Source organism: Pan paniscus, chromosome 3 (genome assembly GCF_029289425.2).
Source record: "Pan paniscus chromosome 3, NHGRI_mPanPan1-v2.0_pri, whole genome shotgun sequence".
NCBI lineage: Eukaryota > Metazoa > Chordata > Mammalia > Primates > Hominidae > Pan > Pan paniscus.
Window position 1 is genome coordinate 125,832,846 of NC_073252.2, and position 26,546 is coordinate 125,859,391.

General features: G+C 42.0%; 1 protein-coding gene and 1 pseudogene across 11 annotated transcripts in view; one reads left to right on the forward strand and one right to left on the reverse strand.

Moving 5' to 3' along the window:
- LARP1B (La ribonucleoprotein 1B) overlaps window positions 1-26,546 on the forward strand; it is a 146,906-nt gene that overhangs the window by 1,792 nt on the left and 118,568 nt on the right. For all 11 annotated transcript variants that reach the window (XM_055111823.2, XM_057302155.2, XM_063603897.1 and 8 more), the window contains exons 2-5: window positions 12,155-12,213; window positions 12,629-12,688; window positions 15,470-15,644; window positions 19,861-20,001. In XM_055111823.2, the coding sequence (XP_054967798.1) occupies window positions 12,647-12,688; window positions 15,470-15,644; window positions 19,861-20,001 (358 nt within the window). In that variant the 5' untranslated portion in view covers window positions 12,155-12,213; window positions 12,629-12,646. The remainder of the gene's footprint in view (window positions 1-12,154; window positions 12,214-12,628; window positions 12,689-15,469; window positions 15,645-19,860; window positions 20,002-26,546) is intronic.
- LOC106634715 (large ribosomal subunit protein eL15-like) lies at window positions 4-7,349 on the reverse strand (annotated as a pseudogene).

Below are 26,546 nucleotides of genomic sequence, written 5' to 3' on the forward strand. Positions count from 1 at the left end.
TGTGGTTGCTCTGCGTTGGGCACTGGCAGGGTGCGGGCAGGGGCGACTTGCGGGACTTGCCGGCGCGTGGCGGCGGTAGCGGGCACCAGGCCCGGGTAACGGCAGGCCTCCCCTCCCTGTCAGTCGGAGGTAATTTGTTCCAAGGTGTCATTCACTCTGCCTATTTACATACATGGGCATCTGGGAAGGGAGCGGCAGGAAGAGGTGGGACCTCAGGTTCTCCTTGCCTGATGGGGGCACGGAGGTGGTAGCTTGGCGGCGCAGCCCTGCTGGCGCGGTTGCGATTGTGTTTTGTCCCCACGTGTTAGTGGCTTGGGAAATTAGCTAACTTTAGATACTGCAGTGCTTCGTATGGGAAAGTTTTGGTAGACTTTTTTTTTTTTTTTTACATAAAAGGATTGAAGCAAGTCAGAGCAAGGGGATTTATTGGTAAGTGGAAGCGCGATTGTAGTCTTTTGTGAAATAAGATGAAAAAAGGTTTTCAAAACACTGCTGAGCAGTCATATTAAAAATGAGACTTTAAATGTGGTTTTTAAAGTGCTTTATGGGGGGAGGGGGGAGGGATAGCATTAGGAGATATACCTAATGTTAAATGACGAGTTGATGGGTGCAGCACACCAACATGGCATATATATGTATACATGTATAACCTGCACGTTGTGCACATGTACCCTAAAACTTTAAGTATAATTAAAAAAAATAAAGTGCTTTAAGTTATAAGTGTGCTGGAAAATAATTGAAATAGGATAGTTGACATGCGAGCGTGGATTGCACGTTAGGTAAATGGTTTTCTAACATTGTCAGCTCTCCTTCCCTTTAGAGGAGATAAGATTATGCCACTATATTTGAATGCTGACCAATGCTGTATGGCCGTCGGTGCTTTATTTTGATTGTAGTAACTGCAACTTAAGAAAGTAAAAATGGGCCGGCGCGGTGGCTCACGCCTGTAATCCCAGCACTTTGGGAGGCCGAGGCGGGCGGATCACCTGAGGTCAGGAGTTCGAGACCAGGCTGGCCAATATGGCGAAACCCCGTCTCTACTAGAAATACAATCATTAGCCAGGCGTGGTGGCGGGCGCCTGTAATCTCACCTACTTGGGAGGCTGAGGCAGGGAGAATCGCTTGAACCCGGGAGGTGGAGGTTGCAGTGAGCCGAGATCGCGCCACTGCACTCCAGCCTGGTCGGCAGAGTGAGACCCACTCTCAAAAAAAAGTTAAAATGGAAATAAAAACCGTGACAAAAAGCAGTATCTGGCCGGGCGCGGTGGCTCATGCCTGTAATCCCAGCACTTTGGGAGGCCGAGGCAGGTGGATCACCGGAGGTCAGGAGTTCAAGACCATCCTGACTAACATGGAGAAACCTTGTCTGTACTATAAATACAAAATTAACCTGGCGTGGTGGCGCATGCCTGTAATCCCGGCTACTGGGGAGGCTGAGGCAGGAGAATCGCTTGAACCCGGGAGGCAGAGGTTGCGGTGAGCCGAGATCGTGCCACTGCACTCCAGCCTGGGCAACAGGAGCGAAACTCCGTCTCAAAAAAAACACAAAAAAACAAAACCGTATCTTTCTAAATTAAGTTGTAAATGACTTGAACTTTTTATATGCAAATGATAGCTGTTTACTTGCAAGTCTTCATTTTTATTTAAAATTAAAGGTTAGCAGCAGAACAGGAAATATTTTAGCGTGTTTACTGGCTTGTGAGGATCAAATGCGATGAAGAGGTGGTATAAATGTAAGGCGATTGGCTGTGCGCGGTGGCACACGCCTGTAATCCCAGCACTTTGGGAGGCCGAGTCGGGTGGATCACCTGAGGTCAGGAGTTCGAGATCAGCCTGGCCAACATGGCGAAACCCCGTCTCTACTAAAAATACAAAAATTAGCCGGATGTGGTGGTGTGTGCCTGTAATACCAGCTACTCAGGAGGTTGAGGCAGGAGAATCGCTTGAACCCGGGAGACGGAGGTTGCAGTGAGCCAAGACTGAGCCACTGTATTCCAGCCTGGGTGACAGAGCAAGACTCCGCCTCAAAAAAAAAAAAAAAAAAAAAAAAAAGTTCGGTGATTGTTACAAGCACCCATTATGTTATGTTAACATTTCTTCAGAGGAACTCTCCAAAGAGGGAGATATGCGTTGAGTTAATTGATTCTTTTGCCTTTGCACAGAAATACTCCTCATTAATTGTTGATAAATTTTGACACTTGCAGAAAAAAAGTTTGCTCTGGATTTAATATTGGCATAATTCCTTCCTCGCTATAAAGAGCTGTTTGTTTACTCCTATTACTAACTAAAGAGAACATGATTAAGTGAAGACCTCATAAAGTTTTTCTTTTTTTTCTTTTTTAAAGCCCAGTGGCAAGCACTCTAAAATTTAGCAAAGAAAGAAAACCCTAGTGAATCATCTTATTTGCTGTTTCACCTCTCTACTTCTAGACTTACAGACAATTATACATTCAGTGAATTACCAAGTAGGAACTCTTTGTTGATCATAAAACCAGTATCATAGATTTTAAAACTTCGAAGCCATACATGGTAGTGTGTGCCTGTAGTTTTAGCTCCTTGGGAGGCTGAGGCAGGAAAAATCAGTTTTGCCCAGGAGTTTGAGGCTGTAGTGTCCTATCATAGTGCCTGTGAATAGCCACTGCATTTTAGCCTGGGCAATATAGCAAGACCACGTTTAAAATAATAATATTAATAATAATAATGATAATAGAACTTTAAAAACTGTCAAGGTAAGCCTTGGGAACTTTAATTGCAAATGACCTGCAAAAAATATTTAACAGTAAAGCTATTGGTGCCTTCATTCTCCAGTCTTCACTGGAGATTAAGAACACTGTGATACTAGTTGTATGGTATGGTTCATGGAAATTTCAGTTTTGCTGTTGTCTTGTGTAGGCAACTCTTTCTGTCTTTGGATGGAATCCATTCTGCACTGGCAGGAAGACCATCTTTCAGACCTGGCATAGTGTAGTAATAGTGTAGTAACCATGGTCTCTTCCCAACACTGACTCTGCACTGTTCTCCCACAATTTCTTTCTTTCTTTCCTTCCTTCCTTCCTTCCTTCCTTCCTTTCTTTCCTTCTTTCTTTCTTTCTTTCTTTCTTTTTTTTTTTTTCAAGAGATGGAGTCTCTCTGTGTTTCCCAGGCTGGTCTTGAACTGCTGGCCTCAGGCGATCCTCCTGCTTCCCAAAGTGCAGGGATTACAGACATAATCAGGCTTTCTATTTTCTTAAGCAAATTTACAACTTCAGGAGTAAAGAAACAGGACCACAGTCTATTTGCAGTTAAATAACTTAGGTAACTTAGATAAAAGAGATTGTGGTGTAGAAACGTACTGTTTTGAGAGACTTGGGTTCTAGTGCAGGTATTGTTACTAACTGGCTAGTTGACTTCTGGCGAGATTTCTGGGCATTATAAATGAATAACATGGATAGACTCATTTCTTCTGGTTCATAATACCAGAGTGCCACTTATAACCTGGCTGCCTTGGCTTCCATTTATATATTTATTTAATATTATTTAATTCATTTAAATAAATACATTTTACATTAGTTTATTTAAATAGGTAGATAGATTGTCAGTCTTGCTCTATTGCAGTGGTGAGATCATAGCTCACTGCAGCCTTGACCTCCTGGACTCAAGCAATTCCCCTGCCTTGGCATCCCAAGTAGTTGGGATGACAGGCACGCATGTCATTCCATGGAATTAGCCATGCCCGGCTAGTTATTTTTAATTTTTTTTTGTAGAGACAGGGGCCCCCTTTGTTGTCCAGGCTGGTCTTGAGCTCTTGGGGTCAAGCTATCCTGCCTCAGCCCCCACAAAGTGCTGGGACTACAGGTGTAAGCCACCCTGCCTGGCAGCTTTCTATTGTCTATTTTCTTTCTTTCTTTTTTTTTTTTTTTTTTTTTTTTAATATTGAGACAGAGTCTCGCTCTGTCGCCCAGGCTGGAGTGCAGTGGTGCAATCTCTGCTCACTGCAAGCTCCGCCTCCCGGGTTCACACCATTCTCCTGCCTCAACCTCCTGAGTAGCTGGGACTACAGGCGCCTGCCACCATGCCCGGCTGATTTTTTGTATTATTTTAGTAGAGATGGGATTTCACCGTCTTAGCCAGGATGGTCTCGATCTCCTGACCTCGTGATCCGCCGGCCTCGGCCTCCCAAAGTGCTAGGATTACAAGTGTGAGCCACTGCGACCGGCCTTTTTTTTTTTTTGAGATGGAGTTTCATTCTTGTTGCCCAGGCCGGAGTGCAATGGTGTGATCTCTGCTTACCGCAACCTCCACCTCCTGGGTTCCAGCGATTCTCCTGCCTCAGCCAGCCAAGTAGCTGGGATAACAGGCATGCGGCACCATGCCTGGCTAATTTTTATATTTTTAGTACAGACAGGGTTTCTCTATGTTGGTCAGGCTGGTCTCGACTTCCCGACCTCAGGTGATCCTCCCACCTCCGCCTACCAAAGTACTGGGATACAGGTGTGAACCACCGTGCCTGGCCGGGCTTTCTATTTTCTTGCCTTTTTTTTTTTTTTTTTTTTTTTTTTTGAGACAGAGTCTTGCTCTGTCACCCAGGCAGGAGTGCAATGGCGCGATCTTGGCTCACTGCAACCCCCCACCTCCCAGGTTCGAGCAATTCTCCTGCCTCAGTCTCCTGAGTAGCTGGGACTACAGGCGCGCGCAACCATGGTTGCCCGGCTAATTATTTTCTATTAATTTTTACTAGAGATGGGGTTTTACCACGTTGGCCAGGCTGGTCTCGAACTCCTGACCTCAGTTGATCCGCCCGCTTCGGCCTCCCAAAGTGCTGGGATTACAGGGGTGAGCCACCATGGTTGACCTCAGGCTATTTTCTTAAGCAAATTTGCAACTTAAGAAGTAAAGAAATAGGACCAGAAGTTGTTTAAAGTTCACAGTGGGTACCTCTAAATCTATTAGTTATCTATTAGTGATTGTATAATTTATACTATATAAATTGTATAATTCTACAAAACAGGATGCTCTTTGAGAGAGAGAATTGTATTGAAATAACAGACTTAAATCAGGTCTATCCTGCTCAAACTTGGATTTACTGTTACTCTGTTAATGAGGTAAAGGAATTCCATCCACAGAATTTTGCCAGGAAGTTTATTACTACAGTTAGAAACATAGGAAACACAGGGGAGAATATTTCAGGACAGAAATTATGAATTTTCTCTACATTACAACCTGCAGATCTAAGTGAACCAGATTCTTGATGCCTCGGCCCTTGTGAGAAATTTTCTTCCACTTTTAGGATGATTTTGATCATGTGTTGCTGTTTCTAGATATCCAGATGAGGCACTCTTCAGCCAAAGTTGCTGCCCACCCAAGAGGCCTTTTATCTTGAAATTTAGTCATGAGACCAGAAGGAACTTCTCCCATCTGTGTCCTGACTTGGTATTAGTTTTATTTTGGATACCTTGGATACCTCCTTTTTTTTTTTTTCTTTTTTTGAGATGGAGCCTTGCTCTCGTCGCTCAAGCTGGAGTGCAATGGAGCAATCTCATTGCAACCTCCATCTCCCGTGTTCAAGCGATTCTTCTGCTTCAGCCTTCCGAGTAGCTAGGATTACAGGCGCTCGCCACCATGCCTGCATAATTTTTGTTTTTGTTTTTGTTTTGAGACGGAGTCTCGCTTTGCCACCCAGGCTGGACTGCAGTGGCACAATCTCGGCTCACTGCAAGCTCCGCCTCCCGGGTTCACGCCATTCTCCTGCCTCAGCCTCCCGAGTAGCTGGCACTACAGACAGGCGCCTGCCACCACGCCCGGCTAATTTTTTTTTTGTATTTTTAGTAGAGACGGGGTTTCACCACGTTAGCCAGGATGGTCTCGATCTCCTGACCTCGTGATCCACCCGCCTCGGCCTCCCAAAGTGCTGGGATTATAGGTGTGAGCCACTGCGCCCGGCCAATAATTTTTGTATATTTAGTAGAGATGGGGTGTCACCATGTTGGCCAGGCTGATCTTGAATTCTGGACCTCAGATGATTGACCCACCTTGGCCTCCCAAAGTGATGGGATTGCAGACATGAGCCACCACACCCGGCTTTTTTTTTTTTTTTTAAGAGACCGAGTCTCACTTTGTCACCCAGGCTAGAGTAGGAGTACACTGACACAATCATAGCTCACTGCAGCCTAGAACTCCTGGGCCCAAGGGATCCTCCTGCCTCAGCTTCTCAAGTAGCTAGGACTACAGGCATGTGCCACCATGCCTGGCAAATTATTTTATTTTTGTTTTTTAAATTTAAAAATAGAGACAGTATCTTGCCATGTTGCCTAGGCTGGTCTCAGAACTCTTGAACTCAAGCTATTTTTATTTTTTTTTGAGACAGGGTCTCATTATATTGCCCAGGCCTAGTCTTGAACTCTTGGCGGCCTCAAAGGATTCCTGCCTCAGCCTCCCAAAGTGCTGCTATTACAGGTGTGAGCCTGGCCTGGCAGATTCCTTTTTTTCCCTCTTTTAAATGATTTATTTTAAACCTATTATATCACACAGTATGTTTTATACACTGACATATAACCCCCTAACAAGATAAAGCAAAGACAAAAAAGTTTATCTTATTAGAAGGAAGATACACCATCACTTATTCTCTTCAAGCATTATTGCACTTTAACTTTTCTTAACTTGACAAAGCATTCATGAAGCAGTCTGCAGACTAGTTTCAACAGATAAATAATACCTGTAAGCAGACATGACTGTCCTAAATTGTTTATTAGGTATGAATTTTACAAACTTATATTGGCTGTAACGGTGGAGCTGGAGAGTATTGCGCCTTCTCCAAGCTGCCTGGTGAGAACCACCAATAGTGTGGTGGCACTTAAGGCCCTTTCCAAGGCTATGGCTCTTTTGGCCTGCAGATGGCAGCCCATGCATCTTCCTATGCTTGTGGACTGGTTTGGTGATCCATTGGGTGTCAGGATTTCTTCTGATAGCTTTATGGAATGGATCAATGAGGATAACCTCAAAAAACTTGTATGTGGAATCTTCACCAACCCAGTGAGAATTCAGGACTTTTAGAGCCCCACGGTGGCATCCAGCTTGCTGCTTTGCAATGGACTGAAGACTTTGAGCAAACTTTAGCTGGTTAACACCATGATGGACAGGCTTGCCATAAGTTGCACCCTTAGGAACTGGGTGCTTTCGGCCACCATGGCGAACACGAATCCTATATATAACATAAACTTGCTTGGCCTTGTAGCCCAGCTGGTGTGCTTTATCAGGCCGGATGGGGTGGGGAGCCCTGTGGAGAGCAGAGAGCTGGTGGTACTGCCAGCAACCAACTCTCAGAAGAAAGCGCATTTTTTCCATAGCTCCTGGATTTACTTGTATGCCCCCATCTTGGCTTACCTGATGGCTGCTGCTAGACAGAAGGGGCACAGATTCTTTTATTAAAATCACAATATGGGTTTATTAATCCCTCACTTGTAGTTATGGTTGTTTTTTGCCTATTAAACATCAGCATTCTAGTATAATTTCCATTCTTTTACTCATAACAATATGATGTTTAAAAAATACTGATTTTTTTCTGTCTTTTTCATTCTTATTTTTCTCGAACCCTATGTTCATCATCAACCTCTTTTCTCCTACTATTTGGTTCATCAACCTTATTTTCTCCTGTTTGGTTCCTAGAAACCTCAAGTAAGCTTACTGTTGTTACCCTAATGAAATACCATTTTAAGTAAGTTATATAGAAAAAATGCATAAATATATTCTCCTTACAAAAATGAAAAACTTTCATGTCACCTTAAGATAATTTACTGAGGCCGAGCGCAGTGGCTCACACCCGTAATCCCAGCACTTTGGGAGGCTGAGGTGGGCGGATCATGAGGTCGGGAAATCGAGACCATCCTGTCTAACACGGTGAAACCCTGTCTCTACTAAAAATACAAAAAAAATTAGCTGGGCGTGGTGGCAGGCACCTGTAGTCCCAGCTACTTGGGAGGCTGAGGCAGCAGAATGGGGTGAAGCCGGGAGGCGGAGCTTGCAATGAGCAGAGATTGCACCACTGCACTCCAGCCTGGGTGACAGAGCGAGACTCTGTCTCAAAAAAAAAAAAGAAGATAATTTACTAAATCTAAACTTTTAAAAATTGCTGAGGACTGCCCGGGCACGGTGGCTCATGCCTGTAATCCGAGCACTTTGGGAGGCTGAAGTAGTCAGATCCCCTAAGGTCAGGAGTTCGAGACCAGCCTGGCCAACATGGTGAAACCCTATCTCTACTAAAAATACAAAAATCAGCCGAGTGTGGTGGCCGGCACCTGTAATCCCAGCTACTTGGGAGGCTGAGGTGGGAGAATTGCTTGAACCCGGGAGGCGGAGGTTGCACTGAGCCAAGATGGTGCCATTGCATTTCAGCCTGGGCAACGAGTGAAATTCCGTCTCAAAAAAAAAAAAGGCTTAGGATGACCGGCTGTAGTGGCTCATACCTGTAATCCTAACACTCTGGGAGACCAAGGTGACCGGGGTTTGAGGACAGGAATTTGAGATCAGCCTGGGCAACATAGTGAAACCCTATCTCAATTAAAAAAAAAAATAGCTAAGGAGTGGTCCTAAATATGGCTGACATAGTTGATTTAGAGATTTACCTGTTGATTATCTTGATTTTTTTCATTTTTGTATCTAGAAGAAACTGAACATTTTTATACATATGTCTTATATCCATGTGTGCCTTTCTCTAGGGTAGATGCTGAGAAGTAGAATTGTTAGGTTATAGGGCATTTTTTAAGTTTATGAGTCACTTTTTATTTATTTATTTTTTAATGTTTTTATTTTTATTTTTTATTTTTTGAGACAGAGTCTCGCTCTGTCGCCCAGGCTGGAGTGCAGTGGCATGATCTTGGCTCACTGCAAGCTCCACCTCCTGGGTTCATGCCATTCTCCTGCCTTAGCCTCCTGAGTAGCTGGGACTACAGGCGCCCGCCACCACACCCAGCTAATTTTTTGTATTTTTAATGGAGACGGAGTTTCACTATGTTAGCCAGGATGGTCTCCATCTCCTGACCTCGTGATCCGCCACCTCGGCCTCCCAAAGTGCTGGGATTACAGGCGTGAGCCACCGCACTGGCCTTTACAAGTTGCTTTTTAAAGTAACTGTATAAACTGATACTCCCACTATTAGAGTTTGAGAATTGTCTTCTTTCACATTTTTTTTTTTTTTTTTTTGAGACAGTCTCACTCTGTCGCCAAGGCTGGAGGGCAGTGGCACTGTGTTGGCTCACTGCAACCTCCGTCTCCTGGATTCAAGCAATTCTTCTGCCTCAGCCTCCCGAGTAGCTGGGATTACAGGCGTCTACCACCACGCCCAGTTAGTTTTTATATTTTTAGTAGAGATGGGGTTTCACCATGTTGGCCATGCTGGTCTTGAACTCCTGACCTCAGGTGATCCACCTGCCTCAGCCTCCCAAAGTGCTGGGATTACAGGCATGAGCCACCGTGCCTGGCCATTCTTTCACATTTTAAAAAGCACTAATTTTTACCACATTTTCCCTTAAATATGATAAGATGTGAAATATATCATCAGTGCATTTTCTTAATTAAAATTTTGCCAAAAGATTATGGTCATAAGAATTAAGCTGAGTGAAATAGGCTCTGCTGTGTTGTAGCTTTTGTTTAAAGTATCCTAGCCCTTAAAAATATATTATTTTCTTTAACTGTTTACAGTTATTTCCTTGTAGGTCCCAGGGTTTAAGGATAACGTTTTATTATTTATTTATTTTTACTTTATTTATTTATTTATTTATTTGAGATGGAGTCTCGCTCTGTTCCTCAGGCTGGAGTGTGGTGGTGCGATCTCGGCTCACTGCAACCTCTACCTCCTGGGTTCAAGCGATTCTCGTGCCTCAGCCTCCAGAGTAGCTAGGATAACAGGCACCCGCTGCTATGCCTGGCTAATTTTTGTGTTTTTTAGTAGAGACGGGGTTTTGCCATGTTGGCCAGGCTGCTCTCAAACTCCTGACCTCAGGTAATCTGCCTGCGTTGGCCTCCCAAAGTGGTGGGATTATAGGCGTGAGCCACTGTGCCCGGCCTAAGAGTAACATTTTAAAGATAGTGAAATAATGCTCAAAAAAGATGTACTGGTATATAGTGTCTGTCTTACTAATGATGTTTGAAAAATGGAGATATGTTTTAAATTTTTAAATTTAAAACAATTTCCTAAACTGGCTTGCTATTTCAGTCTTAGGTGTTCTCTAATGACATGCAGCATGATTTCCTCCATGTTAAAACATGAGAAAATGAAAAATTTCCTTTCTTAGGCTTCTTTTACCTGTAATCTGTACGTATATATAATTTTTTTTTTTGAATCAGAGTCTCACTCTGTTGCCCAGGCTGGAGTGCAGTGGTGCAATCTCGGCTCACTGCAACTTTCACCTCCTGGATTCAAGTGATTCTCCTGCCTCAGCCTCCTAAGTAGCTGGGATTACAGGCATGCGCCACCACACCTGGTTAATTTTTGTTTTTTTGGTAGAGATGGGGTTTCGTCATTTTGGCCAGGCTGGTCTTGAACTCCTGGCCTCAAGAGATCTGCCTGCCTTGGCCTCCCAAAGCTGTTTGGATTACAGGTGTGAGCCACTGAGCCTGGCCTGTATATATAAAATTATATTTAAAACCTGGTGGACTTCTTTCCATGTCAATACATATACAGCTTTGTCTGATTTCTATAAGTTATATAGTATTTTGTGTATTATTACGTAGAGACTGTTTAAATAGGATTATCAACAAAGTTGCACTGAACATCCTATATGGACATCTTTGTACCTTTTCTTGATTCCTAGATAATTTCCTGAAAATGGAATTCTTTTATTAAAAGTTATATACATTTTAGATGACAGATTACCCTTGAAAGATATACTACCTTGGCTGGGCGCCGTGGCTCATGCCTGTAATCCTGGCACTTTGGGAGGCCGAGGTGGGCGGATTACTTGAGGTCAGGAGTTTGAGACCAGCCTGGCTAAAATGGTGAAACCCTGTCTCTCCTAAAAATACAAAAAAATTAGCCAGGCGTGGTGGCAGGCGCCTGTAATCCCAGCTGCTTGGGAGGCTGAGGCAGGAGAATGGCTTGAACCCCGGAGGGGGAGGTTGCAGTGAGCCAAGATTGCGCCACTGCACTCCAGCCTGGGCGACAGAGTGAGAAGATTCCATCTCAAAAAAAAAAAAAAAAAAAAAGAAAGAAAGAAATACTACCTCATACTCTTACCAACAGCATGAGAGAAATAAAGAGACTCTGTCTCAAAAAAAAAAGTTGTATTTGTAATTTTCTCCTGTTATATTGTTGTCGTTTTTTTTTTTTTTTTTGGACAGAATCTAGCTCTGTCGCCCCAGCTGGAGTGCAGTGGTGCAATCTAGGCTCACTGCAACCTCCACCTCCCAGGTTCAAGCGATTCTCCTGCCTCAGCCTTCTGAGTAGCTGGGACTATGGGCATGTGCTACCACACTGGGCTAATTTTTCTATTTTTAGTAGAGATGGGGTTTCACCATGTTGGCCAGGCTGGTCTCAAACTCCTGACTCCAGTGATCCGCCCGTCTTGGTCTCCCGAAGTGCTGGGATTACAGGTGTCAGCCACCAGGCCCAGCCTATATTCTGTTAATGAAAGGATTGTTCCGTCCGTTCAGTGTAATACACTGTGTTTTTTTTTGTTTTTTGAGGTGGAGTTTTGCTCTTGTTGCCCAGGCTGGAGTGGAATGGCAAGATCTCAGCTTACCGCATCCTCTGCCTCCCAGGTTCAAGCGATTCTCCTGCCTCAGCCTCCCGAGTATCTGGGATTACAGGCATGTGTCACTGTGCCTGGCTGATTTTGTATTTTTAGTAGAGACGGGGTTTCTCCATGTTGGTCAGGCCGGTCTCGAACTCCTGACCTCAGGTGATCCACCCACCTCAGCCTCCCAAAGTGCTGGGATTACAGGCGTGAGCCACCCCGCCCGGCAACACTGTTAATATTTCTTACTTCTTGATTTGGAGACTGAAGATCACCTTGAATCTATGTGTCAAATGGAGTTGATTTTTTGCTAGGAATTTAAGTCTCAGAACCTTGGATTTTGGTTGGAAATGATGATTATACTGATTTACTGAAATTGACATAATAGTTATTTTGTTGAATTTATTGAATGAAGTAGTTGTAAAAACAATTCTATATATTTTCTTTAGAATTCGGTTCCCTCAAAATTATAAAAGCAGGAAAGCTCAAGACAAAGAAATCCAACAAGGTATGTCTTCATAGGAAATAGTTCTTAACTGTATTGATTTTTGAAAATTGAGGCTAAGAACTCTTAGGTTATTATAAGTGTATTTTTCTTCTAATTGTATTATTGGTATTAGATTAAAGTTAATATTATGGAAAATCATAACCTTTATCCAAATCTCTATATATGCCTTTGTTATCATGTATAACTCAATTTAATGTTATTAAATAGTGGTGAAAGTTTTATCATAAGATTAAGCCATTCTTATTTCAAAATGTTCTATTGTTTGCAGAAACTTTTTGATTAATTTGGCAGATGCCTGCATATAACTGAATATAAATGATTATTTAAAACTCCTTTCACTTTTAGAAAATGTTTTTTTCCTGCTTAAAATTTCTAAAAGTAATTTCAGACCTAACACTTATTTGTTACTTCTTAGGCTAGTGATTTCAGTGATATGGAGAATTGGCCAACACCAAGTGAATTAGTGAACACTGGAGTGAGTATTGTTGTAAAGTTTTTTTTTTAAAGAAAGGAAAATGTATTCATTTCAACATGCAGAATTTTATTTTACTTAAAATGTAAAGAATTGTCATACTGGGGGACAGATTTTTTTTATTTTTTTGAGACAGGGTCTTGCTCTGTCTCCAGGCTGGAGTGCAGTGGTGTGATCACAGCTCATTGTAGCCTCAAACTGCTAGGCTCAGGTGATCTTCCTACCTCGACCTCCAGAGTAGCTGGGACTACAGGCACGCACCACTGTGCACAGCTAATTTTTGTATTTTTCATAGAGACAGGATTTTGCTGGTCTCCAACTCCTGAGCTCAAGTGATCCTCCTGCCTCAGCCTCCCAAAATGTTGAGATTACAGTATGAGCTACCATTCTGGCTGAGGAACAGATTTAAAAACTTGATTCATCAAGAAGATTACATTTTGTTACTTTAATTTGCAGTTATTCTTCGATGCTGCCAGTAACATTAGTAATGAACTTGTTGTCTTAAGCTTTACTCATGGTAAGCTTAACCTAACCTATTATTTCTTTCTTTCTTTTCTTTTTTTTTTTTTCCTTTGAGATAGGATCTCACTCCATTACCCAGGCTGGAGTGCAGTGATGTGATCACAGCTCACTGCAGCCTTGGCCTTCCAGGCTCAGGTGATCCTCCACCTTTGCCTCCCAAGTGACTGGGACTACAGGTGTGTGCCACCACACTGGGAGATTTTTAAACTTTTTGTAGAGATGGGGGTTTGGTCATGTTGCCCAGGCTGGTATCAAACTCCTGAGCTCAAGCAATTGGCCTGCCTCAGCCTCCCAAAGTGCTGGGATTATAGGCGTTAGCCACCATACCTCGCCTATTATTTCTTTAATAATGAAGACATATTATAAATTGTAATCAAATTTTTATATTTGTATAAAATCACATACATTGATAAAGAGGTGCTGAAAACGTGGCAGCTATCCTTTTGATAGTTTACCCGCTTTTCAGATAACCTAATTTAATTCATCACATTTCCCTCATCTGGTTATATTCTTTTTTTGAGACGGAGTCTTGGTCTGTCGCCCAGGCTGGAGTACAGTGGTGGGATTTCAGCTCACTGCAACCTCCGCCTCCCGGGTTTAAGTGATTCTCCTGCCTCAGCCTCCTGAGTAGCTGGTATTACAGGCACGCACCACCACATCTGGCTAATTTTTGTATTTTTAGTAGAGACAGGGTTTCGCCATGTTGGTCTCGAACTCCTGACCTCAGGTGATCCACCCACCTTGGCCTCCCAAAGTGCTGGGATTACAGGCGTGAGCCACTGCGCCCGGCCTCATCTGGTTGTATTCTTAAGAGGTAATCTTATATTTGAGATTTGCATTTTCTAGAATTTTATATATGTGGAAGCATTGAGTAGGTACTCTTTTTTTTTCCTGGCTTCTACTCAGCATTATTTTGAGATTTACTTGTGTGTCAGCAGTTCATTCTTTTTTCTTACTGAGTAGTATGGATGTAACACAGTTTGTCCATTCACCTATTGTTAATGGACATTTGGATTAATTTTACATTTTGGTTGATACAAATAAAACTGCTATATGAACGTTTGTGTAGAAAATTTTTCATTTTTTCTTGGATATGTAACTAGGTTGGATCACTTAGTAGCTACCTGTTTTAGCTTTTTAAGAAACTGCTGAGTTTGCACTTCTATCAGCAGTGTACATGAATTCCAGTTACTCCACATCTTCACTCACTCTCTTTTTTGTGTGTGTGTGTGAGACCGGGTCTCACTTTGTCACCCAGGCTGGAGTACAGTGGCATGATCTCAGCTCATTGCAGTCTTGACCTCCTGGGCTCAAGTGACCCCCCCACCTCAGCCCCACAAGTAGCTGCGACTATAGGCATGCACCACCATGCCTGGCTAATTTTTTTGTATTTTTTGTAGAGATGGGGTTTCGTCATGTGCCCAGGCTGGTCTCAAACTCCTGAGCTCAAGTGATCTACCTGCCTTGGCTTCCCAAAGTGCTAGGATTACAGGTGTGAGCCACCGAACCCATCTTTACTCACCCATAATATGGTCAAGTTTCAAAAAATATTTTAGCCATTCTAATAAATGAGGAGTGGTATCCCATTGCAGTTTTAATTCGCATTTTTCTGATGAATGAATGCAATAATCTTTTCATAGATTTGCCATCAGTGTATCTTTTTGATGAAGTATGTGATCAATCTGCCCATTTAAAAAAATGGAAGGCTGGGTGCAATGGCTCATGCGTGTATCGCAGCACTTTGGGAGGCTGAGGAGGGTGAATCATTTGGGGTTAGGAGTTCGAGACCAGCCTGACCAACATGGCGAAACCCCCTCTCTACTTAAAAAAAAAAAGAGTTAGCCAGGTGTGGTGACATGTGCCTGTAATACCAGCTACTAGGGAGGCTGAGGCAGGATAATTGCTTGAACCCAGGAGGTGGAGGCTGCAGTGAGCCGAGATCGTGCCACTGCACTCCAGCCTGGGCAACAAAGTGAGACTCTGTCCTCCCGCCCCCGCCCCTGCAAAAAAAAAAGTGGTATTGATTTGTTGTTACTGAGTTTTGAAAGTTCATATGTATTTGAGGTAAAAGTTCTTTATCAAATACTTAGCAAATACTTTCTCCTAGTCTGCAGCTTTACTTTTAACTGTCTTTTGAAAAGTTTTGATAACAGTTTTTGTCATTTGTTTTGCAATTTTAGGTTAGGTATATTGCCACAAATTTTTGGGTATGTTAGTGAAAATATTAATGGAAATCATTTCATTCTGAAAACCTTTTTGCAGTTTCAGAGCGTCCTCAGCCAAGGAAATAAAAAGCCACAAAATAGAAAAGAAAAAGAAGAGAAGGTTGAAAAGAGAAGTAACAGTGACAGCAAAGAAAACCGGGAAACAAAATTAAATGGTCCTGGTGAAAACGTCAGTGAGGATGAGGCTCAGTCAAGTAATCAACGTAAGAGAGGTCAGTTTGTCCATATCTTTATTTTGATTTTAGTTTTTTAAGAAAGTTGTAATGAGGAATTACATTTCATTAACTGATCTCTGGTAGTCAAAAATGTATAGTTTGTATTTCTTCAGGATAAACAATCTGCAGAGGTAACTCATTTGCTTTTGTAACATTTCTGAACTATTAGACTTTCCTTTTTGTATGTAACTTGTATTCTATGCAAGAAAATGGAATGGAGTTCCACTTAGAGGTACAGTTGTAGATACATTCTTGGAAAGTTGTGTGATAATTATTGTTCTTTTAGATCTGCATTGGAACTGCTCCCTCTATTTAGGGAGTACTGTGAAAATTAAATACATTTTTTTCCTAAGAGAAAAGTGAGAATAGGCTGGGCGCAGTGGCTCACGCCTGTAATCCTAGCACTCTGGGAGGCTGAGGCAGGCGGACCACTTGAGGTCAGGAGACATGGTGAAACCCTCTCTCCACTAAAAATACACAAAAAAATTAGCCGAACATCGTGTTGCGCACTTGTAGTCCCAGCTACTTGGGAGGCTGAGGCAGGAGAATTGCTTGAACCCAGGAGGTGGAGGTTGCAGTGAGCCGAGGTCGCGCCATTGCACTCCAGCCTGGGCGGCAGTGCAAGACTGTCTCAAAAAAAAAAAAAAAGTGAGAATAATTTTAGTCAATCTTTTCCCTCATAGCATTCCCCTGTCAAAATTACACTTTGAAGGAATGAAAATATTGTCTTCATATCCTTTTCCATTTTCTTTTCTGAACTTTTCGTGTGTCTAGGGACAGTTTATGATTTACATGCTTTGTAAAAGCATATACTCATTCAGTGGTCGGAGTCTTGGTAAAAGTGTCTTCAGGCGCTTCTAGGCAGAAAAGGGCTTTAAACTGTTAAGTTGTCAGTGACTGAAGCAAGGTGATTTTCTGGGAGAGTAGAGACATAGATAGACAACGTCCATGGTATACAGGGCCTTGGAGTTATGATTCCATTTTGAATACCATGGGAAACCATTGAACCAAGATTCTCTGGAGGTGATGTGGCATGGGAGGGAACATTTAATGGTAAAGTTGTTGCCAACTTCTTTAACACTTTAACTTTTACCATAGACTGATCACTTACTTGAATAGTTTGTCTTTTTTTTTTTTTTTTTTAAGAGACAGAGTCTTGCTCTGTCACCCAGGCTGGAGTGCAGTGGCCCAATCTTGACTCACTGCAACCTCCATCTCCCGGGTTCTAGGAATTCTTCTGCCTCAGCCTCCTGAGTAGCTGGGATTACAGGCCCATGCTACCATGCCCGGCTAACTTTTTGTATTTTAGTAGAGACGGGGTTTCACTGTGTTGCCCAGGCTGGTCTTGAAATCCTGAGCTCAGGCGATCCACCTGCCTCGGCCTCCCACAGTGCTAGGATTACAGGCATGAGCCACCAGGCCTGGCCGAATAGTTTGTCTTTTTAATAAATAACTAATCCTTAGTGCAGGATAAGCATTATATTCACTTGATACAATGAATAAAGGCTAATTGCTCAAAAACAGTGACAACAAGACAAACAAGTGGTTGTTAGAAAAATTTCTTCCTGTTTCTTTTTTTAAATTTTTAAATTTAAAAATGTTTTTAAAATTTTGAAACAGGGTCTTGCTCTGTCACCCAGGCTGGAGTTCAGTGGCATGCTCGTGGCCCACTGCAGCCTCGATGACCTGGGCTCAAGTGATCCTCCCACCTCAGCCTCCTAAGTAGCTGGGACTACAGGCATGTGCCACCACGCCTGGCTAATTTTTGTATTTTTTTGTAGAGACAAGGTTTCGCCATGTTGGCCAGGCTGGTCTTGAACCCCTGGGCTCAAGCGATCCATCTGCCTCAGCCTCCCAAAGTGCTGGGATTAGAAGTGTACGCCACCATGCCTGGCCTCCTCATTTCTTAACTACTTCGTCACTTAACTGTTCCCTGCTTCCTACATACGTAAGTAGTGTTCTTGACTGTCTAGAATCCATACAGATGACAGATTTGTTATCCTGATCTAAAATTTGTCTTTTTTTTTTTTTTTTTTTTTTTGAGATGGTGTTTCGCTCTTGTTGCCCAGGCTGGAGTGCAATGGCGCGATCTCCAGCTCACTGCAACCTCTGCCTCCTGGGTTGAAGCGATTCTCCTGCCTCAGCCTCCCAAGCAGCTGGGATTACAGGCACCACACCCAGCTAATTTTTTTTTTTTTTTTTTTTAGTAGAGACGGGTTTCTCCATGTTGGTCAGGGTGGTCTCGAGCTCCCAACCTCAGGTGATCTGCCTGCCTTGGCTTCCCAAAGTGCTGGGATTACAGGCGTGAGCCACCGCGCCTGGCAATTTGTCTTTAATTGCTTCAATTAAAACTGGTCAGTCAACAGTAAAACCCAGGTGTTTTGTAGTTAGAACAATTCATATAATCAAGCTTTTAATTGATCTAGAGTACAGATTTTTGACTTTAAAAGAAGGGCTTCTTTGTGTCAAGGAATCTCATTGACATAATTTATAGTATAAGATTAAAAGCCTTTTTAGATGCATTTATATTCACTTTTCCTCATTTGATCCATAGTTTGCAGGATTTATAGGATATCAATATTGTAGTTGCACACTAATATTTATTTTTAAATTGCCTTGGCAGTTTTTTCATTGCCATGAGTCTTTATTTTGGTAGAAAATATAGATTGGGCAGAATACTGAACATTTTGAAACCTGAGCTATGGCATTCATGAATAGATGATCTTCAGAATTTCACTATAGAATAACCATAAATAATTAGTTACATTGTCATTTAGTCATCAAGAAAAGTTAAACTGCTTGTGTTTTTTTTTCCTTAGGAAGATGCATAATAGCTGTAAAATGTTCTGTCAAGTTAAACAAATTTTATACTTATCCCTCTTCCCTCTTATATTTTGAGAAACCTCATTCATTTGTAAAAATCCTGGGTAAATTAATATTTTAGGCAGTGATCTGGAACTAAAAGTGCTGCAAACCTAAAGCCTAACTTTCCAAAGTATACATTATAGCGTTTTATCAGATATATCCCATTCTAAAGCCTAAGAATTTTAAATTAAACGGATTTTTTTAAAAAAAGCCTAAGAATCAAGTACTAAACAGGAATAGTATGTATATGTACTTTTTTTTTTTTTTTTTTTTTTGAGACAGACTCTCGTCTCTGTCACCCAGGCTAGAGTGCAGTGGCACGATCTCGGCTCACTGCAACCTCTGCCTCCCGGGTTTAAGGAATTCTCCTGTCTCAGCTTCCCGAGTAGCTGGGACTACAGGCATGTGCCACCATGCCTGGCTAATTTTTGTATTTTTAGTAGAGATGGGGTTTCACCATGTTTGCCAGGCTGGTTTTGAACTCCTGACCTTAGGTTATCTGCCCGCCTCAGCCTCCCAAAGTGCTAGGATTACAGGCGTGAGCCACTGCACCTGGCCTTTTTTTTTTTTTTTTTTTGAGATATAGATATTGGACTGTTAATTGTCATTGAAGTATTTTGGTCTGATGTAGGCTTATGCAGAGGAGAATGTTTTCATGTTACTTATATTAACATTGTTTCTTCTACGAAATGACAGATTGGTCCAATGTGATGTAAGGAGTTCAGTTGTGTGTTTGGGATTTTTGGGCGGCTGGGCGTCGAGCTTGAACGCTTTGATGGCTGCTTTTAGGCCAACTATGGGGATTGTACTTTTTACTCTCTTTACAAGGTTTTTTCCTAGTGTCTAAAGAGCTGTCCTTCTTTAGACTAACAGTTAAATTTACAAGGGGATTGGGGGTTCTGTAGGCAAATTTAAAGTTGAACTAAGATTCTATCTTGGACAACCAGCTATCACCCAGGCTGGAGTGCAATGGCACGATCTCGGCTCACTGCAAGCTCCGCTTCCCAGGCTCAAGCTATTCTCGTGCCTCAGCCTCCTGAGTAGCTGAGATTACTGGCGTGTGCCGCCACACCTGGCTCATTTTTGTGTTTTTTAGTAGAGACAGGGTTTCTCCATGTTGGTCAGGCTGGTCTTGAACTCCTGGCCTCAAGTCATCCGCCCACCGCGGCCTCCCAAAGTGCTGGGATTACAGGCATGAGCCACCGTGTCTGGCCTCTTTACAAATAATCTTAAAATACACATTAAGTGTTTCACTTACTTGATTAAAGTTCAGAGTGCTTTCAAATTGCAAGGGTTTAGTGAAAATTGTACATTTGTCCTTAAATGATTTTATTTTGTTTTCTTCAAGCTAATAAGCACAAGTGGGTACCACTCCACTTAGATGTTGTAAGATCAGAGAGTCAAGAAAGACCTGGATCCCGGAACAGCTCAAGATGTCAACCTGAAGCAAATAAACCAACACATAACAATAGGAGAAATGATACACGAAGTAAGTTACCATTCTAAGACAAAAATGACTAAGGAAAGACTTAGTCTTAATGCTCGTTATTTTAGTAACCACATGTATAAACCATTTGAGAATAAGTTGAAGACATCATGTCCCTTTAACCCCAAATACCTTCAGGGTATATTTCATAAGAACAATATAACCGTAATGCAATTAACAACAATGAAACTTAACATTAATACAATGTGATTGTCCACAGGCAGATTTTTCTCAATAAAGTCCTTTATAGTCGTCCCCTCCCCTGCTCCAAGGATCCATTCTGGGATCACCTATTTAATTTAATTTTTTTTTCTCTTTAGGCTCCATTAATCTGTAACAGTGCTTGCTTTTGTCTTTCATGACATTGATTTTTTTGAAGATTGTAGGATAATCGTATTGTAGATATCCCTTACTTTGGGTTTTCTAATGTTTCCTTATGATTGGATTGGGGTTGTGAATTTTTGGCAGGAGTACTGTATAAGAAAATATATCATTTTCTTCTTAGCGAATCACATGGGAGTATGACCTTGATTTGTCCCATTATTGAAGATACTAACTTTGATTACCCCTGTAACTTTGATTATTAGTTTGATTACAACATTGATTAATATTAACTTTGATTACCCCTGTAACTTTATTTGATTATTAGTTTGATTACAACATTGATTATTATTATTATTGTTTGTTTTTTGTTTGAGATGGAGTCTCGTTCTGTTGCCCAGGCTGGAGTGCAGTGGCGTGTGATCTGGGCTCACTGCAACCTCTGCCTCCCGGGTTCAAGCGATTCTTCTGTTTCAGCCTCCCAAGTAGCTGGGACTACAGGCACATGCCACCACACCCGGCTAATTTTTAAATTTTTAGTAGAGATGGGGTTTCACCATATTGGTCAGGCTGGGCTCGAACTCTTGACCTCAGGTGATCCACCCACCTCGATGTCCCAAAGTGCTGGGTTATAGGCTTGAGCCACTGCGACTGGCCACAATGATTATTAACCTTGATTACTTGGTTGAGGTAGTGTACTCTAGACTTTTAAAAAATTTTTAAGTTTCTTCAGCTTTTTTGTTTAATTTCTTTTCTCCCTTTGTAATTACTGTGTAATTTGTGGAGAGAGGCTTTGAGACTGTGGAGATAATAATTTTCTCAGACTTTTCAAACAAGCCTTAGCTTCCTTTTTTTTTTTTTTTTTTAATAAGTGATGGGGTCTCATTCTGTTGCCCAGGCTGGAGTGCAGTGGGACAGTCATAGCTCACTGCAGTCTTGAACTCTTGGGCTCAAGCGATCCTCCCACCTCAGCTTCCCAAGTAGCTATGATGACAGGTGCGTGCCACCATGCCCGGCTAATTAAAAAAAAAGTTTTCTTTAGAGACAGTCTTGCTACGTTGCCCGGGCTGGTCTTGAACTCCTAGCCTCAAGCGATTCTCCTGCCTCGGCCTCCCGAAGTGTTGGGATTACAAGCATGAGCCACCGCACTTAGCTTCTCCCTCTTTATTGCCAAATAATATTCTGTTGAATGCATATAGCCCTTTGTCTTTTTATCTGTTGATGGATAAGTGGCTTGTTTATAGTTTTTGGTCTTCATGAATAACGCCGATGAATAGTTGTTTACAAGTCTTTGTGTGGAATGTTTGTATTTCTCAAATGCCTGTGAGTGAATTGATTGGTCATATAGTAGCTGTATATTTAACATTATAAGAAACTGCTACTTGTAGCATTTTACATTTCCATCAGCAACTTTTTTTCTTTTTGCTATGTGTTAAGTCCCATGTCTAGTGGAATTCCTGTATTTTGGATTTGGCTGATTGCTTTGTCATGGTATTCTTTTTTTTTTTTTTTTTTTTTTTTGAGACTGAGTCTCGCTCTGTCGCCCAGGCTGGAGTGCAGTGGCGCGATCTCGGCTCGCTGCAAGTTCCACCTCCCGGGTTCACGCCATTCACCCACCGCAGCCACCTGAGTAGCTGGGACTACAAGCGCCTGCCAGCACGCCCGGCTATTTTTTTTGTAGTTTTTAGTAAAGAGGGAGTTTCACCACATTAGCCAGGATGGTCTTGATCTCCTGACCTCATGATCCACCCTCTTTGGCCTCCCAAAGTGCTAGGATTACAGGCGTGAGCCACCTCGCCCAGCCGCTTTGTCATAGTATTCTTTGGCATTTGCATGTTCCTTTTTTTGAGACAGGGTCTCACTCTGTCTTCCAGGCTAAGTGCAATGGCATGATCTCGGCTCACTGCAACCTTCACTTCCTAGGCTCAAGCGATTCTCCTGTCTTAGCCTCCTCAGTAGCTGGGACTACAGGCATGCACAACCGTACCTGGCTAATTTTGTATTTTTTGTAGAGATGGGGTTTCCCCATGTTGCCCAGGCTGGTCTCAAACTCTTGGGCCCAAGCGATCTTCCAGCATCAGCCTCCCAAAGTGCTGGGATTAGAGGTGTGAGAGCCACTGTACCTGGCCTGCCTGTTCCTTTTGTCTTTTCTTTTTATAACTGGCAATAAGAAAGAGCTAGGTTGATTAGATTCAGGCTTATTTTTTTGCTTGGAATACTGCTGTGTGTATTTCACTTTCAGTTGTGTTAATATTGAGTTAGCTCAGGTGTTAGGTTGATCAGTCCATTATAAAGTATTCCATTAGTCTTTTCTTTTTTTTTGAGACAAAGCCTCACTCTGTCACCCAGGCTGGAGTGCAGTGGCGCGATTTTGGCTCACTGCCTTCCAAAGTGCTGGGATTACAGGTATGAGCCACTGCACCCTGGCCCATTAGTCTTTACTGAATGGTTTTACTTTCATTAAAATCATTGGCCAGATACTTTTTTTTTGTCTTGAGACAGAGTCTCGCAGTATTACCCAGGCTGGATTCTCCTGCCTCAGCCTCCCAAGTAGCTGGGATTACAGGCATGGGCCACCATGTCTGGCTAATTTTTGTGGTTTTAGTAGAGGCAGGGTTTCACCATTTTGGGCCAGGCTGGTCACGAACTCCTGACCTCAAGTGATCTGCCTCCCTTGGCCTCCCAAAGTGCTAGGATTACAGGTGCGATCCACCGCATCCGGCCCAGATACATTTTTTCACAGGGTTTGCTCAGATTTTCAGAAAGCAGAGGATAGGATATGTGGAAACAATAGGATGAGCATTTGTTTTTATAGTTTTCTGCTGAAATCTGATAAGTCATGTCCTGTGAATGGATAAGAAGGCCTAAGGAAATTTTACAGACTTAATATTAGCATTCAAAAATTTTAAATATACCTATGTAGAGGTAAACGTATTTTGATTAAAAAAATTTCCAATATATTATGAAAAACTTATACAAAAAATTGAAAGAATTGTTCAGTGAATACCTGTCTAGCCACCATCTAGATTAATAATTTCTCTGTATTTAATTCATTTATCTGCTGAGTCCCTTGAAAGTAACTTGGAGATGTTGACGCTTTATCACTAATGTCCTAAGAAAATGCATCGTCTAAGAAAATCACACTAGTTTCCTAGCACCATCTAAAATCTAGTCAATAGTTAATTTTTCTCAATTGTCCACAAAATATGACTTTTAAATTATAAAACTTTAGCTAAATGCAGTGGTGCAAGCCTGTAGTCCCAGCTACTTGGGAGGTTGAGGCAGGAGTATTGCTTGAGCCTGCGAATTTGGGGCTGTAGTGCACAATGATCATACATGTGTGGGGGGGAGCATATATATATATATATATATATGCATATGTATAAAACTTGTCTATAGAAAAATTGACTTTTTTTCTATTGTTTTTCAAAATGTCATTTTAAGTTTTTATTCTAAAAGTAATGGATTCTCATAATTTCATTAATTTTTTTCTTATTAAATATTGAATATATAAGAAAATAGACAAAGTTATACAGAACAACAATATAATGAGCTGAGTATGGTGGAACTCACCTGTAGTCCCAGCTACTTGGTAGGCTGAGGTAAGGAGGATTGCTTGAGAGCCCAAGAGTTCCAGGCTGCAGTGAGCTATGATCATGCCACTGCAGCCTGGGTGACAGGGTGAGACCCCATCTCTAAAATCAATAATAATGATGATGATGATGATGATGATGAAGAACAGTGGAAACTCACCCTGTTTAAGAAATGTATGTTACTATTACTTTTAAACTTCGCTTTGTGCACTCTGCAATTTCATCCCATTGTCTCGGAAAAAATGAGCTTAAGTGCATTGGTTTCTTTCATGTTTTGAAATCGCCATGCAATGTGACTTTATCAACATTCTTTGGCAGGAATTTTTGTTTTTTTAATTCAGCCTACTTTTCTTTAGATTAATGCATGTTGGTTGTATTACTGTAAGTCTTTTCCTGCTGAAAGGCTGTTTCACTATTTGATAAAATCTGTACTAACGGTGGGTATTTGGATTGTTTCCAGTTTTTTTGATATTAAGGTACTACCACGAACATTTTAATGCATGTTTTCCAGCACACAAGTACAAGAGGCTCTCTAGGGTAATTTTTTCAGACTGCAGACTACACTCTGTGAGTGGGTTATGAAATCAGTGTATTGGTTCATGATCAGGTTTTTAAAAACCTAGAGTGCTTCACATAGTAAATTTTTAAATGATATGTGTTTATAAAATTTTTTGTAAGTGTACTTGTATGTAAAATAAATAAGGCTTACTTACAGATTAAGGCAGAAATGTTTGAAAAAGTGGCTGGACGCAGTGGTGCACACCTGTAATCCCAACACTTTGGGAGCGGGAGGTGGCTTGATCTGGGAGGGGGAGGTGGGTGGATCGCTTGAGCTCAGGAGTTTGAGACCAGCCTGGGCAACATAGTGAGAACTCATCTCTGTTAAAAAAAAGGAAATGTTTGAAAAAGACTGTTTTAGGTTTAAGCATTGAGGATGGAACTATGGGATCTAGGGTAATGTTCTCAGTGAGGGTGATTTTTTTTTCCCCAAAGAGTCATTTGGCATTGTCTGGAGATATTTGTTACTGGTTGTCACAACTGAGGGAGTGAGTGGGTGCTACTGGCATCTAGTGGGTGGTGGTCATGGATGATGCCAAACATCCTGTAGTCCACAGAACAGGCCCCCACACCAGAGTCTAAAGTGCTAAGGTGGTAAAACCTTGTCTCTAGGATTTGCATATCTTCACATTAATTAGATTATTCCAAGTTGATTTTCAAAGTAGATATACCTATTTTCAACCTCATTAGCAATATATGAATGTTCTACCTGTTTTTTGAGACAGAATCTCACTCTGTTACCTAGGCTAGAGTGCAGTGGCGAGGTCTCGGCTCACTGCAACCTCTGCCTCCCAGGTTCAGGTGATTCTCCTGCCCTAGCCTCCCAAGTAGCTGGGATTACCAGCGCCCACCACTATGTCTGGCTAATTTTTGTATTTTTAGTAGAGATGGGCTTTTGCCATGTCGGCCAGGCTGGTCTCGAACTCCTGACCTCAAGTGATCCACCCACCTCAGCCTCCCAAAGTGCTGGGATTACAGGTGTGAGCCACCGCACCCGGCTAATGTTCTACCTTTTTAAACTTTGTCAACATTTCATATTAGAGACATTAAAATATTTGTTGTACTGGGGTAAAGAGCCTTTCATTGTCTTAATTTGCATTTCTTACAGTCAATAAGGCTGAGCACTGTTTTCGTTTTTCTTTTTTTTTTATTCTGAGACGGAGTCTCGTTCTATGCCCAGGCTGGAGTGCAGTGGCAGGGTCTTGGCTCACTGCAACCTCCGCCTCCCAGGTTCAAACAATTTTTCTGCCTCAGCCTACCAAGTAGCTGGGATTACAGGCACTCCACCACCACGCCTGGCTAATTTTTTCTATTTTTGGTAGAGGCAGGGTTTCGCCATGTTTCCCAGGCTGGTCTTGAACTCCTGAGTTCAAGCAATTTGCCTGTCTCAGCCTACCAAAGTGCTGGTATTACAAGTGTGAGCCACCACACCGGGCCTCTTTTTATGATTTCTTTTTTTTTTTTTTGAGAGGGAATCTCGCTCTGTAGCCCAGGCTGGAGTGCAGTGGTGCAATCTTGGCTCAATGCAACCCCTGCCTCCCGAGTTCAAGTGATTCTCCTCCTTCAGCCTTCCGAGTAGCTGGGATCACAGGTGTGTGCTATGGCACCCGGATAATTTTTGTATTTTTAGTAGAGGCGGTATTTCAGTATGTCAGCCAGGCTGGTCTCCAGCTTCTGACCTCAGTTGATCCGCCCGCCTTGGCCTCCCAAAGTGCTGGGATTGCCGGCCTGAGCCACCGCGCCCGGCCTTGTATGATTATTGACCCACTGGTAGGCACCGTTTTCTGTATTTATTGTCCACTTGCATTTTTTTTACCTTGCTTGTATTTTAGATATTTTTCCCATTGAGTGGTTGTGTCTGTGTGTGTTGCATGAGAGAGAGTCGTATGAGTTCTTATATGTACTCTAGATAGAATTTCTATATTTCGCTTCAGATATCTTTTCTCAATTTGTTTTGTGTTTTCATTTCCTTTTTACTTTATAAGGAATGTCATTTACTTAAATAGAACCATCCTTAAATATTTCGTGAGAAATGTTTTTTAGCAGTTTTATGTAGTACAAACTTAGTAGTCTTGG